General features: G+C 34.2%; 1 protein-coding gene across 1 annotated transcript; it reads right to left on the reverse strand.

Annotated features, from left to right (window-relative positions):
* Nucleotides 1-1084: 1084 nt before the first annotated feature.
* LOC129279154 (neurocan core protein-like) lies at nt 1085-14161 on the reverse strand. The gene is made up of 6 exons (XM_054915257.2): nt 14075-14161; nt 11965-12156; nt 11520-11618; nt 7939-8037; nt 5204-5454; nt 1085-4039 (listed from the first exon to the last, which is right to left on the reverse strand). Exons 1-6 carry the CDS (start codon nt 14130-14132, stop codon nt 3788-3790), a joined length of 951 nt encoding a protein of 316 aa, XP_054771232.2. The 5' UTR covers nt 14133-14161; the 3' UTR covers nt 1085-3787.
* Nucleotides 14162-15026: the final 865 nt, after the last annotated feature.

Raw genomic sequence — 15026 nt, forward strand, 5'->3', positions numbered from 1 at the left:
TGATGATGATTGTGATGATGATGATGATAATGATGACGATTGGTGCTGTTAATGGGGTGGGGTGAGGAGGAGGACGACGAGGAGGAGGAGGGTGATAATGAATATGATGATCCTAGAGGAAGTGGCAGCGGCACCGGTGCTTCTGGTGGGTATGTTGAAAACTAAAATCTTGGGGATCGATCGAAACTTCTATATCTAAGCTTTCATCACAAATTCACGCTTAAAACCATTCGCAATTCAATCCCACGAACATGACGAACGGCTTTACTTTTATAACAGAAAAAATGGTCTGTGTTATGTTTCAGATATTGAAATCACGTTTAAAAGCCCTTAATGGTTGTTTTCTTTCTTGACGTTGAAGACAAGATAGTTGAAATTTCGTTCAAATAATCATTTATCCCCAAAATACTGATAGACTGGATTTTACTAACCGAAGAGATAGTGAATACTCAAGACTCCAACTATTTATAGATATAAGTAAGTTAGAATAATATTATGAATTCAGCATTATTATTTGCTATACTTTTTGGGACCCCAACCATGCCCATCTGACTCGTTTTACTCGTCGGGAGTGTGAGTCGCATTGATCCAGATCAAGATACAGAACTGTTAAAGAGTAGATGATAAACATCAATAGGCTTGCAAATTTGAAATCCGGGGGAAACACTGAAAGACGATGATAGATGGTTCAACGGTTTCCTACAGTGCCGACTAAAGAAAGATGCAAGAAGAAAATATATTCGTTATGTTCATTCGTTTCTCAGTTTGCATTAAACTCTACACCTTAATAAATGAATGAATGCTTTTTAAAACCAGACGTATATCATATACATGGATCATTATTAATAGACATACAATTCAATTATTTTATTGTCATGTTCAATTAAAAAACACCAAAATTGGTTCAACGGTTTCCTACAGTGCCGACTAAAGAAAAATGCAAGAAGAAAATCTATTCGTTATTTCGTTTCTCAGTTTACATTAAAAATTACACCTTTATAAATAAATGAATGCTTTTTAAAACCGGACGTATATCATATATACATGGATCATTATTAATAGACATTTAATTCAATTAATTTTATTGTAATGTTCAATTAAAAAACACAAAAATTGTCATCAGACTCTTAATAACAAAAAGTGCATAGGAACAAAGAATAACAAATCACAGACTATAAATACATCATAATAATACATGTAAATATAAATATATTAATAAAATAAACATACATAAATAAACCATGTTTGCATGTTTATGCACCCACAAATACACGACACCAACCATAGACCCACTGTATGAAACATTAACAGATGTTTAGATAATAATATTTTTTCTTTAAAGACCACATCGAGAAGCTACGCTTGTGAGAGAGGTCCTTCCCAAACAAATTGGTAGCCCAATATAAGCATAGTTGACGTTTTTTTAATAACACAGTCCTGTCTGGCTATAGAAAGTTTAGTTGGAATACAAGATAGACCCTACAACGAATTCATTATCATCAATTATCAGATAAGTCTTGTATTGCACGAAATAAGTAATGAAATGTATAAAAATAGTTGAAATTAACAATATCGGCATTTAGACATACTTACCAAGAATTGACACTTTACATTCCTGAGAATATTGAGTCATTTTTTCAGCAACTGATTAGAAATGTATCTAATAAAATTCTGGTTCTTATTATTTCAAATATGGTAACGTTAATTTGTTTAAACATAGATCATGGTCAAAATGTAGAACTTTTTACTGTACGGGTACAAAGAATCGATAAATATGAAAAGAAAGTAAAATAATAATTTTTAATCGGAGAATGCAAGGCAATCCAGGTTTTAGGGTGATTTAGGGTGATCTTTATTTCCGTCCAAGTATAAAGATTCAGTGAAAAAAGGGAGAAAGAAGAAGGAACTAGGAGATATGTAGACAAGCAGATATAAACAAAGGACAATCAATTCTGTCTAGTGATCATAAGTGTTAGTTTATCAATACTCAAATCTTACATAACATAATGCAGTGTTTTACATGAAATGGTAGCATCGCATTGGAAAGAAATACGTTATGGCCTCATTTGAACATAGACACTATGAATTACCTATTCTCGACTGCATCCCTTATAGTCTCTAAATAGATGCCGTAAAAACCAAGATCAACCATTATTATGCAAGATTAATAATGAATACGATGTAGACCTATATAAGAGGTATGGAGACACAAAAATACGAATACACAAATGCAAACACAAAATACAAAAAAAAAAGAATATTCAACACACAAACAAGAATACGTGTGTTTGAGCACATACAGACACACACAATCACGCACCCTCACAAACTCCAACACACTCAAGCATTCAAAGAATGAGGATTGTTGTACATTTAAAATTCAGGCCAGTACTGGCCAGGAAATCTTTCATCAAAATAAGAAAAATTCAATTCACTAAAGATAAATCGGGTAGGTCGAAAAAGCCGACCGAGATAACTTATGAACCGTAAATAGCAAATCTACACAGTATTTTGGTGAAGTCATCAATGATCAAAATGAACAATTTCCATTATTGGTGAATTAATTTAAGAGCATTCGATTTTACGTTCGTAATTGCTGCCTGATTGGATAATTGAATCATGCTTCCCTATACAGGGGTATAATCCCCTACTTCCTTTCCTTTAAATCCCCAAACCTTCCCATCAGCTGCAGCTCAAAGCTGCACATCAGTGGTCAAATAGGATAAGGAATACTGCTTTAATTATACCATGGTATTCCAAATCTTTTTCTTTTTTTCATTTGGCCCAATTTGTTTTATCATATCGCAGCCTCAGCTAATTTTACCAAACAATATTCATAGAAGAAATCAAAAGAGCAATATTGATAATGAAAAATTCATATATAATTTAGCATATAAAATGAAATGTGGGACAGTAGCACATAGTATGAAATTTACAAATAAATATGTTTATATACATGTTGCCTGTATGATCGCACCTCACGCCGGACCTCACGTAGGTTGCATGAAACTCTGAGTAGCAACAAATCTGACGAACCTATAGTCAACCGTGAAAACTTGTATTATTATTTATATACATGTATATATTTATCAATGGAGACCCCGTCTCGCAAAGAGTGGCGATAGACCATACTAAATTTGAGATGGATCTCTCTACACAGTTGATATCAATCTCATTTGAGTAACTTGAGTTTAATTTGGATACCCCTCCCCTATTGAAACTTTCCATACTAAGCTTTTTTAAAGGTTCGCGAACATTGTAACAGTGTTTTTATTATCTCGTCTAATTTGTTTCGTTTCTTTTAAGAGAGAATATCAGGATTCTCAGTCAAGCAAAATAAACAGAAATAAGGTTGATAAGGGCATCCATTGATTCGAAGAGGAAAGTTGAACTGTTGCTTTTTTATTTAAATTGAATCATCAATAACCAATATTCATGAAATATAAGCATTTCTGATACTGACACTCTAAGAATATAAAAAGAAATTTAGATACAATGACTTATCAGAAATAATCAGTACATTTGATACAACAACATGATTTTGAAAGAGGAGAAAGTCATTACTTGACCTGCCTCTTGATGATATTATTTCAAATAAGTGAGTGATATTCGATAATTACACTTTTTTCTAAACGAGCACACATACTACTTTAAAACTAAAAACTAAGAAGATTAAAATGAATTCGGTTTTTATGTCGGAGTTTGAAGTTCTTTCTCGAATGATAACCATTTTCTTCCCTCAAAACTTTAAATAGATGGTTTAATCTGTGGGAGGCCCGACAACCCACTAACTTTCCTGATTCATTGAAAACTTGCAGGTGTATGAACTAACTTCTTCAGAGCACGATGTCGTTACCCATTCCAAAGAGGTCATGTTCATCTGGACGCAAAACAATGAGAAGAAGTAACCAGGACCAATGCTGGTAGGCTCTCCGTTCTGCCATTCCGTGTAGTTGAGAGGCGTTTTGTCCGTCCACGCGAATGGGTCGGAGTAGGCAGTCCGGCTGAGGCCAATCCACTGCGAGTCGCAATTCGAGGGCTGCTATGGGATGATAGAAAGTGGAGAGGGGTAAGGCCACCGCACACCTTACGGCTGTTCGCGATCCGATTTTGGAACAAATCGTATTTTGCTCATTTTCTGAAAATGTGAATGGAACATATCATTTTATTTGTTTGTTTGTTTGTATTTATTTCCATATAAAACAAAATTATATACATAATCAAATTACAAGAAGAAAAAGAAAAATCGTCTAATGAAATATGGAGGATTGCCCATTTCAGCGGCATTAACATAATGCCGCTGTTCTTCCATGGGGTCCTTTGCAACGTAAACATGGTAAATACGTATTATAAAAAAAAATGCACAATACTTTATAATCAGATACATTACAAGAAAAAAAATGCAAAGACTAAAACTAACTTACGGTTAAAAAATATCCCATTGTGAAAATGCCCCCCTCCCCTTTAACCCACCCTACTATTGATTACCTATTTGAGGTTAATGGGGTTAATATTAATTGAAAGAATACTAGTATAACCATTGTGAAAGATTGCAAGCCTTTATTTTGGAGTAAAAGCCAAATAAGTTTCTAATCGTAGCCAATCGTACGACTGCTATGACGCCATTACGACTAGATATTACATTTGCTTTTATTCTAAGAAGGATGATAGCATAGTCACAGATTTGAACATAGTAGTTTACGGTATTCGTACGATGATTTCGAACATTACACAGTTAGATATTTCAAGTCTCAATATTAGCATCAAATTCTACTACGTTTTATTCCAAAATTGAGTCGCAGACCAATCGTAAGGTGTGCCGTCGCCTTTAGAGGAGTGGGCGAGTTAAGAAATATGGGCGCCATGGATTGAGGGTCGAGTGAATTAATGAGGGTGTAGAGTAGAAAGAGGCGGGTAGTTTCGGGTGCAATAAGAAAATGAACAGTCAGATGGTATGGGTACAACCTAAATTCCAAGGATTTGTAGGGTTGAGAGGGTTTGGTAAATTAGGAGGGAAGATGTATGCCTAGACAGGTGCTATGGGTTTGGAGTGCACATACTGGGGAAGGGTGGCTATAGGTTATAGAATTCATTAAGAGTCCCTAATTTTTATTAGGACTGAGCGTGCGCAGGTCGGTTTAATCTGAATCGACTTTCCTCCCTCCCATCCGTCTTAATTTCGAAAGTTCTGCTACATCCATACCGTTGTTTCGCAGATCTGCTTCAAGAATTCCAACTCCCTAATACTGTGGATGGAGACGAGGTCAGCTTCGCAGTTCGATTGGACGCTAGCTCTGCAACTCGACAACGCAGGACTGAAGTGTACCGAGGTGTGGATGTACTGATAACAGTTGCTTTGATAATTACTCCAAGAATCTGGACAGCTTTGACTCCATGGGCATGGAGTAGGAACCACCCCTGGAGCCGATGCCACAGGGGGTGCAGCGGGCGTCTCTAAGTTGTTTTCAAGTTTAAAAAAAGGGAAGAAAATAAGTAGACATATATTTTGCAAAATAATTAGGAAAAATGAGATTTAAAAGTTTCAACGACCTTAAGTAAGGAGGAAAACGGAAGATTTGTATGGTATGTTTTTAATAATCAAATATTAAATTAAATATATTCGCCCACTTTATTACTCGCAATGTTTAACATGTAAAGTGTCAGACACGCAAAATACATTGGATCTATCCACAAAAGCGAATAGACAGAACTACTTTGACAGAATGATTTCATGAAAACAACAAAGACTAGGCGCGGTAGCGTTCATTTGCAGAACGAGTATGGGTTTATGCCATTCTTCTCCAATCCATTATCAGAAACGCTTATACCTCGGTCACATTTGCTCTACGGCGGCCGTACGGCAAGTCGAAAACAACCGTTTTATTCATTTTTAATCAAACCACCTATGTAGCTGGTACAAAAAATTTAAAAACGGCTGTTTTCGACTCGCCGTACGGACGCCGTAGAGCAAATGTGAACGAGGTATAAGTTGTATGTATGGTTGTGCGTTAGTATGCATGGGTGAGTTGTGTGTGTGTGCGTGAGGGGGTGTGTGCGTATGTGTGTGTGAGAGAGAATGAGTAGGATGGTGCGTGGGTGCGCGTTTGTGTGTATAATTCCGGTTTAAAGGACAGTCCACCGCAACAAAAAGTTCATTTGAAAAAAAAAATCCAACAAGCATAACACTTAGAATTTCATCGAAATCGGACGTAAAACAAGAAAGTTATGACATTTTAAGATTTCGCTTTCTTTCACAAATAGTTATATATGCACATCCTGGTCGGTATGCAAGTGAGGAGACTGATGACGTCATCCACTCACTATTTCTTTTGTATTTTATTATATGAAATTTGAAATATTCTAAGTTTGTCCTTATTGTCAAGTGAAACAAAGATAAATTCCCCCCTGAACATGTGGAATTAGCATTATTTTAATACTATATGGTTCAGTCAAGTTGGCCCTTGTCAAATCTGTGAAAAATAATTAAAAAAAGAAACGAAATAGTGAGTGAGGGGCACCATCGACTGTCTCATTTACATGTCACTGGGTTGTGCATATAACTGTTTTGTGAAATATAAGCGAAACTTTAAAATGTCATAACTTCTTTTATTTTACATCCGATTTTGATGAAATTTTCAGCTTTATGCTAGTTTGATATTTTTCTGGGATGGACTTGACCTTTAAAGACTTGAATCAATCAGATATGATTATTTATGTCTGAGACATCTCCACCATCCGAATGACGTCACCCATATGGTCTCGAACCTCTGGATCAATTTGCACCCCCCCCCCCCCGCCCGCCCTCATTTAGCTGGATTACAGGCACACGCCACACAACGTCCAATCTCTTTGGTTTTTATAGTTTCTAATTATGTCGAAACACGATTAATTAATCTCAAATAGTATCATGGTAATATTTTATGAGGGGTCGGATTCTGAAACCAGCGGCAATAACTAGATCATCTTGTATTAACTAATGGAAGAAAACAAGGAAATACACCAGAAAGTGAAGGGCTAAACGCTAATGAACAGCGGTAATAATTAGATCAACGCGGGTCATGATAAGAGAAAAGGCAATGGCAATGCAGTCATGCCTGTCGAAATTTAATTAATTAGCCTCTGTTCATAATCAAGGAAAGTGTCCATAATTATACGGCATTTTGTTTATAATGACAGTTCTGTTAATTCGAATTATTATTAGTGCACACTGTCAGGTCAACGATAACAATACAAGCCGTTGTAAAAGAGAAACGACCTCATATTTTTAAGATATAGTAAGTCTAGTAATTCACATCGTAATTTGGTGTCGTTCGAAAATAGTCAAGATTGTAGGCCTACAAGGTCATATGTGTAGCCAGTGGACACTAACATTTTCCCACAAGACTATGAAAAGCCTACAACAAACACACAGATATATTTCGTGTGCGTGTAACCTTCCCTTTACATTGTAAGATACCAGCACCCCTCCCTCCCCTTCATATTCTCCTATCTGCTCACCCCTCACATTCCCCCATCCCTCTATTCCCTCAACTCTCTCTCTCTCTCTCTCTCTCTCTCTCTGTTTTTCTCCCTACTACGCTCATGCCTTGTGATTTAACAGGTTTGAGATATTCCACTGTTATATAGATAACGTATTACATTATTATTATTATTGTTGGTGTTGTTGTTTATTTGATTATGTCTTACTCGATGGCCTACAGTCCACAAGCCATACTTCATAAAGGCCTACCTAATTTTCTCAAATACATGTACCTTCTGTTTACGATTTTATTATTAGATATTTGTATTTACCTAACTCCACGTTGGACAAGTTATTTTGGGATTCTGCAAGTAAAATTACTGTTATAATAATATCATGTTACACTATTCTTTTCTGTAATGCTGTGTGGAAATTGAAATAAAGATTCATTCTTTACTTGTGAGTGCAAGCTGACTTACCACAGTGTTGACCTTCGTAAGCAGCGGTACATTCGCAGGTGTATGCTTGGAGAGTCTCCGTACATGTTCCACCATTTAGACATGGATTAGAAAGACATGCTGCAAGAAAAAAAAAACAGTTTAAAATGATGCGGTGGTGGTATTAGTGATACTAATGGTAACGGATGATGATGATGATGACGGAAATGATGTAGGTGGTGATGATGGTGGTGTTACGTTGATGGATAATGATTATGATTATGATGATAAATTGTGATGATGAGGATGATGGTGACGATTATGATAATGACGGTGATGATGGCGATGCTGATGGTAATGGCGATAATGAGATCAAACGGTGTCTAGCAATCGTTTCTTGCAAATTTTGGAGCAAGTCATTTCTCCTCTGTAAGAATTATAATCTCAAAAGCAGATGATTCTTTTTTTTTACTTCAGAGTTGCAAAATTATACATTGACCTGTCTCCATCTTGACATTTATATTGTTAAATCTCTATCAATTTTCTTCTTTAAAGCTCTCTCAGTTTCATTATTTCAAGCTCTGCCAATTCAGTTCTTTGAAGCTCTATCCATTCGGTTCTTATAATCTCTCTCAATTCTTTTTTTTTAAGTTCTATCCATTCTTCAAAGGTCTTTAAAGCTCTATCTATTCCATTCTTTAAGCTCTATCAAATTCAGTTCTTTTAAGCTCTATCCATTCAATCTTTATTTTAAAACTCTATTCATTCAGTTTTCTAAAGCTATATCCAGTCCATTCTTTAAAGATTTATCAACCCCATTTTTTGAATTCCCTATCCAGTACATTCTTTAAAGCTCTATCCACTCAGTTCTTTAAAGCTCTATCCATTCATTACATTCTTTAAAACTCTATCCATTCCATTATTTCAAGCTCTTTCTATTCAGAGGATAGAACTTCAGTCTTTGAAGCTTTATCCATTCAGTTCTTTAAAGTTTTAACGACCCCATTTTTTGAAAGCTCTATCCATTTCATTCTTTAAAGCTATATCTATTCCATTCTTTAAAGCTCTATCCATTCCATTCTTTAAAGCTCTATCCATTCAGTTCTTTAAACCTCTATCCATTCAATTCTTTAAAGCTCTATCCACTCAGTTCTTTAAAGCTCTATCCATTTCATTCTTTAAAGCTCTATCCATTCCATTATTTCAAGCTCTTTCCATTCAGCATGTTCAGAGGATAGAGCTTCAGTCCATTATCCATTCAGTTCTTTAAATCTCTATGTATTCCATTATTTTTAGCTCTATCCATTCAGTTCATTCAAGCTATATTCATTCCATTTTTTAAAGTTCTATCAATTCCATTCTTTAAGCTCTTTCAAATTCAGCTCCTTAATGCTCTATCCATTCCATTATTTCAAGCTCTTTCTATTCAGAGGATAGAACTTCAGTCTTTGAAACTTTATCCATTCAGTTCTTTAAAGTTTTAACGACCCCATTTTTTGAAAGCTCTATCCATTTCATTCTTTAAAGCTATATCTATTCCATTCTTTAAAGCTCTATCCAATTTATTCTTTAAAGCTCTATCCATTCAGTTATTTAAAGCCACTTTAAAGCTATATCTATTCCATTCTTTAAAGCTCTATCCGTTTTATTCTTTAAAGCTCTATCCATTCAGTTCTTTAAACGTCTATCCATTCAATTCTGTAAAGCTCTATCCACTCAGTTCTTTAAAGCTCTATCCATTCCATTATTTCAAACTCTATCCATTCCATTATTTCAAGCTCTTTCCATTCAGCATGTTCAGAGGATAGAGCTTCAGTCCATTATCCATTAAGCTCTTTAATGCTCTATCCATTTCATTCTTTAAAGCTCTATCCGTTTCAATCTTTAAAGCTCTACCCATTCAGTTCTTTAAAGGTCTATTCAATCCATTCTTTAAGCTCTATCAAATTCAGTTCTTTAATGTATTTTCCATTCCATTCTTTAAAGCTCTATCCATTCAGTTCTTTAAACCTCTATCCATTCAATTCTTTAAAGCTCTATCCACTCATTTCTTTAAAGCTCTATCCATTCCATTATTTCAAGCTCTTTCTATTCAGAGGATAGAACTTCAGTCTTTGAAGCTTTATCCATTCAGTTCTTTAAAGTTTTAACGACCCCATTTTTTGAAAGCTCTATCCATTTCATTCTTTAAAGCTATATCTATTCCATTCTTTAAAGCTCTATCCGTTTTATTCTTTAAAGCTCTATCCATTCAGTTATTTAAACCTCTATCCATTCAATTCTTTAAAGCTCTATCCACTCAGTTCTTTAAAGCTCTATCCATTCCATTATTTCAAGCTCTATCCATTCCATTATTTCAAGCTCTTTCCATTCAGCATGTTCAGAGGATAGAGCTTCAGTCCATTATCCATTAAGCTCTTTAATGCTCTATCCATTTCATTCTTTAAAGCTCTATCCGTTTCAATCTTTAAAGTTTTAACGACCCCATTTTTTGGAAGCTCTATCCATTTCATTCTTTAAAGCTATATATATTCCATTCTTTAAAGCTCTATCCGTTTTATTCTTTAAAGCTCTATCCATTCAGTTCTTGAAACCTCTATCCATTCAATTCTTTAAAGCTCTATCCACTCAGTTCTTTAATGCTCTATCCATTCCATTGTTTATAGCTCTTTCTATTCAGAGGATAGAACTTCAGTCTTTGAAGCTTTATCCATTCAGTTCTTTAAAGTTTTAACGACCCCATTTTTTGAAAGCTCTATCAATTTCATTCTTTAAAGCTATATCTATTCCATTCTTTAAAGCTCTATCCGTTTTATTCTTTAAAGCTCTATCCATTCAGTTCTGTAAACCTCTATCCATTCAATTCTTTAAAGCTCTATCCACTCAGTTCTTTAAAGCTCTATCCATTTCATTCTTTAAAGCTCTATCCATTCCATTATTTCAAGCTCTTTCCATTCAGCATGTTCAGAGGATAGAGCTTCAGTCCATTATCCATTTAGTTCTTTAAATCTCTATGTATTCCATTCTTTTTAGCTCTATCCATTCAGTTCATTCAAGCTATATTCATTCCATTTTTTAAAGTTCTATCAATTCCATTCTTTAAGCTCTTTCAAATTCAGCTCTTTAATGCTCTATCCATTTTATTCTTTAAAGCTATATCCAATTCATTCTTTAAAGATCTATCCATTCAGTTCTTGAAAGCTCTTTCCATTCATTCATTCGTGCTCATTTCCAATCTCTAAATCTCTAATCATTGCAGTCTCTAAAACTTTATCCACTTCAGTTCTTTAAAGCTCGACCCATTCAATTCCTTTAAGCTCTTTCAATTCTATGTTTACAACTTCTATCCATTCCATTCTCTAAAGCTCTATGCCATTCTTTGAAGATCCATCCATTCAGTTCTTTCTAACTCTATCTATTACATTCTTTAAAGATCTATCCATCCCATTCTTTAAAGCTCTATCAATTTTATTCTATGTACTCATAATATTAGGACTACTTTATGTCTTTAACCTTTTCGTTTCGCATGATGATAAGGAGGTTTTTCCTTTTCTCATTTTTTGTTTAATTTCCAATTACCAAGTCTAGCTTCGTTATAATAGCGTATACCTAAAATCTCTTACCACAATGTTCGCTGTAAACACCCGGTGAACATTCGCAGATAAAGCCTTGGAATGTCTCCACACATGATGCTCCATTTAGACAAGGGGCAGAAAGACATGCTGTATAATAAACAAAATCAATGGTTTATATAAATTGATTGATGATCGTGGTGGTGTCGGTGGTGATGATAGCGATGATAGCTGATGTGGCGTAATGGGCCAACAATATCTGGCGGAGGTGAATAATGCGTATGGGGAAATTTAAATGTCGCGAGAGAGCGAAAATTTTCACCTATTTAAAACTATTATACATGTGTAAAAAATTATAATGCATTTAATCTTGTCACCGCTTTTCCTTCTATTCCATGGTCGAGGAACATTTAGTGGGCTTTGGGGTTGTTGGGATTAAATTATTTTCTTACGAAATGAATAAATACGAAATTGAATTTGAATAGGATCCGCATACCTGGAAGTTTGCATACGTAATTGTTGGCTCTTTTCACCTCTGGCCACCTGGCTTCTTCATTCGTCATCCCAGTTACAAGTTTTGTTTCCAAGCGAATTGAAATCCCATTCTTTAATTCGATCGTGTTGCATGATGGGAAGTCGCAAATGGCGTTGCTTGTAACAAGGTTGTCGTAAGCGATCACTTTAAATACTGAAAAATATAAACGTCACATACATTCATTCACAAGAAATAGACATCCATTCCTTTCGCCATGAATGTATTTGGTAAGGTTTGCAATGGTAAATGTCCAGTAAAAATGTGTTTAAAAATATAATTAACTATTTCTTATGATATAGTTTTAATTGCAGTTTAATTAGATCTTGTTCTATGACACGGTATGGTGAACATAAGAAAATGGTAAATAAGCATGCTATCGAAAAGGTTAAATAACTATACAGAAAACATCACCATAAGAATATGAGAATATTAATTGAATAACTCTTAACAGACAATGTATTTTCACCATTATAATAAAAACAATACAATTTCATGAATAACTATACCACACTTTCATCATATTTCATTGGATGGAGCAGTATCTACACAATTTCATCATTGACTGAATCGGCCGTATCACCAAAGGTGATGGACGAATAGTGTTTTAGCCGACGTGGCTATGATCCCCCCTCCCCCCTTCACCATAACTTTACAATAACCTTCTATTTGATCTAGTCATGTTACTTGTATATTTTTGTTTTTGCAGACAGAATATACTTGAGAGTAATAGTACACTCTAGTTCAAATGTTGATAATTTTTATTCTATTGTGATTTTACCAGAAACTATTGTTCTCTAAGCCACAGTTTTGTGCTAATAATGAACACTAACGGTATTTAGGGATTTGTTACGAAATTTTCTGGATTTGCTTTGAATTTGATCGAAATATTTAGTGTGTAAACAAATATCAGATTCCATGATAACGTTTGAGTATGTGAATAAAAAATGCAGTTGGTTCAATTAAATTGAACTATACTGTTTGCACAGTATAATCTATTTTTAATTTTCATCTGTCACGTTATCATATGAACCAATATATATCAAGTCTGATAGGGCAATACACTCTCCATTTTCACCTTTAGACAGATGCTTGTTCCAAAAGCATCAAAATTCCTTCTTTTCTCGAATAATAATTCGACTCTCCTCTCTCTCTCTCTCTTTGTCATGATTATAACATAAGATGAATTTTTTTTTCATACATTATGTTATATTGATATCGTTTTTACTAAAGAAAATTATTGTAGTTATAGGTATAGGACGAATCAGATTATTACAGCTTGTTTAACTTTCATTTCAAACAAATGACAAATCCGACATCAAATTATTAAAATTAGCTTTGGAATGAATAACATCTAGAGAAAATGAAATACCCAGTAATCAAGATAAAATACACGGTTATGCATCAAGATAATGCCGTCTATTTCAAGAGTGTTGTTACTTATTTAGTGTTGTGTCATATTCGTTTCATCTCAGATTTATAAGATATTTTTTATATTGACCATTTAAACAAGAATCTTTTTCAGATTGTACAATCATGACAGTGGTGCAATAAGGTCAAACGAAAACGGTGCTACATGATTCTTTAAACTTCACAAGGTTTGAAATTAATTTAGTAATAATTTTTGCTTATAAAATGGACTTAGACTTAATGGAACAAAATATATTACAATGATTTAACATAAAAGTTTACACATTTTCAAAATATATGTAGCTGTGGGCAGGGGTAATACCCACGTTTCTCAACAGAACAAATTACATGTTTATCCGTTTTGTGTATAGATAGTTAATTTTCAAGATAATACCCTCTCTATAAACCAAGAAAATTTTACAAACATGATACATCTAAAGTTCTGTTTTGTGAAGGGTAAATTATTGAACCACTCTTCAAACTTTTCGTTTAACATATTTAACTATATCTATTTATCATGATAACGTGATTGTTTGCACTGTCGTTATCATTTAGGAGAAAGAAAATGATTAACTGCGTCGGTTAATGCACTATATAAATAAGATTATAGATAATATTTAGATTAAAAAATTATCTTGATCATTATAGTTTATGGAATGCTTACCTAAATAATAATGGAGGAGGATCACAAATTGGTGTGTAGTAAAAGTAGATTCCATCATGGACAGGAACACTGTTGCGTAGTGTATTTCGGTTTAGTAGAGTTATTGGTTATGAAACAAAGTTGCCCCCAAAATGCAGATGCAATTCAGATCAATTTTAATCGAGAAAATGTTAATCCAGTAAAAACAATAAAAGGTGAAGGCTGGGGTCAATTATAATTAAGTGCAAATTAATGGATTTGTATAGTCCTGTATGGAGGAAAAGGAGGTCGGGTGTTTGCAGATGCAGAGAAAGGGAGCGGTGGTGTGAAGAAAGGGTGGTGCAGGGGAAGGGGGTTAGGATGGGCAGGTAGACAGGGACAAATATGCGCTCTCTTCCTGAATCATTATATTTCTTTCCCCCAAAATGTGGTTCCAAGTGAAGAGAGGGCATATGACCCATTTAACCACGATAATTGTAGCCTTGTTTTGGCCCGCTTGAGAAAGGAGGGGGCAATTTTATTATTTTTTGTTAAATCAATTTTGCTTATATTCTGGAAAAATCTGAACGTAATAAACACACTTTTGTGTCTTTCTACAAGAATTAGAGATAAATATGTCTCTGATTAAAGGTCAAGTCCACCCCAGAAAAATGTTGATTTAAATAAATAGAGAAAAATCAAACTAGCATAACGCTGAAAATTTCATTAAAATCGGATGTAAAATAAGAAAGCTATGGCATTTTAAACTTTCGCTTATTTTTTTTTTACAAAACAGTGAAATGCACAACTTAGTGACATACAAATGAGTAAGTCGTTGATGTCCATTACTCACTATTTCTTTTGTTTTTTATTGTTTGAATTATAGAATATTTCATTATTTTTATACAGATTTGACAATTAGGACCAACTTAATTGAACAATATAGTATTAAAAAATGCACATGATCGGGGATGAATTAAACGTTGTTTCACTT

This window comes from Lytechinus pictus, chromosome 16 (assembly GCF_037042905.1).
Source record: "Lytechinus pictus isolate F3 Inbred chromosome 16, Lp3.0, whole genome shotgun sequence".
In the NCBI taxonomy this organism is placed as follows: Eukaryota; Metazoa; Echinodermata; class Echinoidea; order Temnopleuroida; family Toxopneustidae; genus Lytechinus; species Lytechinus pictus.

Coding starts and splice junctions, on each gene's coding strand:
- LOC129279154 (XM_054915257.2), bottom strand. CDS start 14,132: ATGATGGAATCTACTTTTACTACACACCAATTTGTGATCCTCCTCCAT. Junction 8,038..11,519: donor TGTTTACAGCGAACATTGTG/GTAAGAGATTTT, acceptor TTTTTCTTGCAG/CATGTCTTTCTAATCCATGT. Junction 4,040..5,203: donor AGCAGATCTGCGAAACAACG/GTATGGATGTAG, acceptor ATCCCATAGCAG/CCCTCGAATTGCGACTCGCA.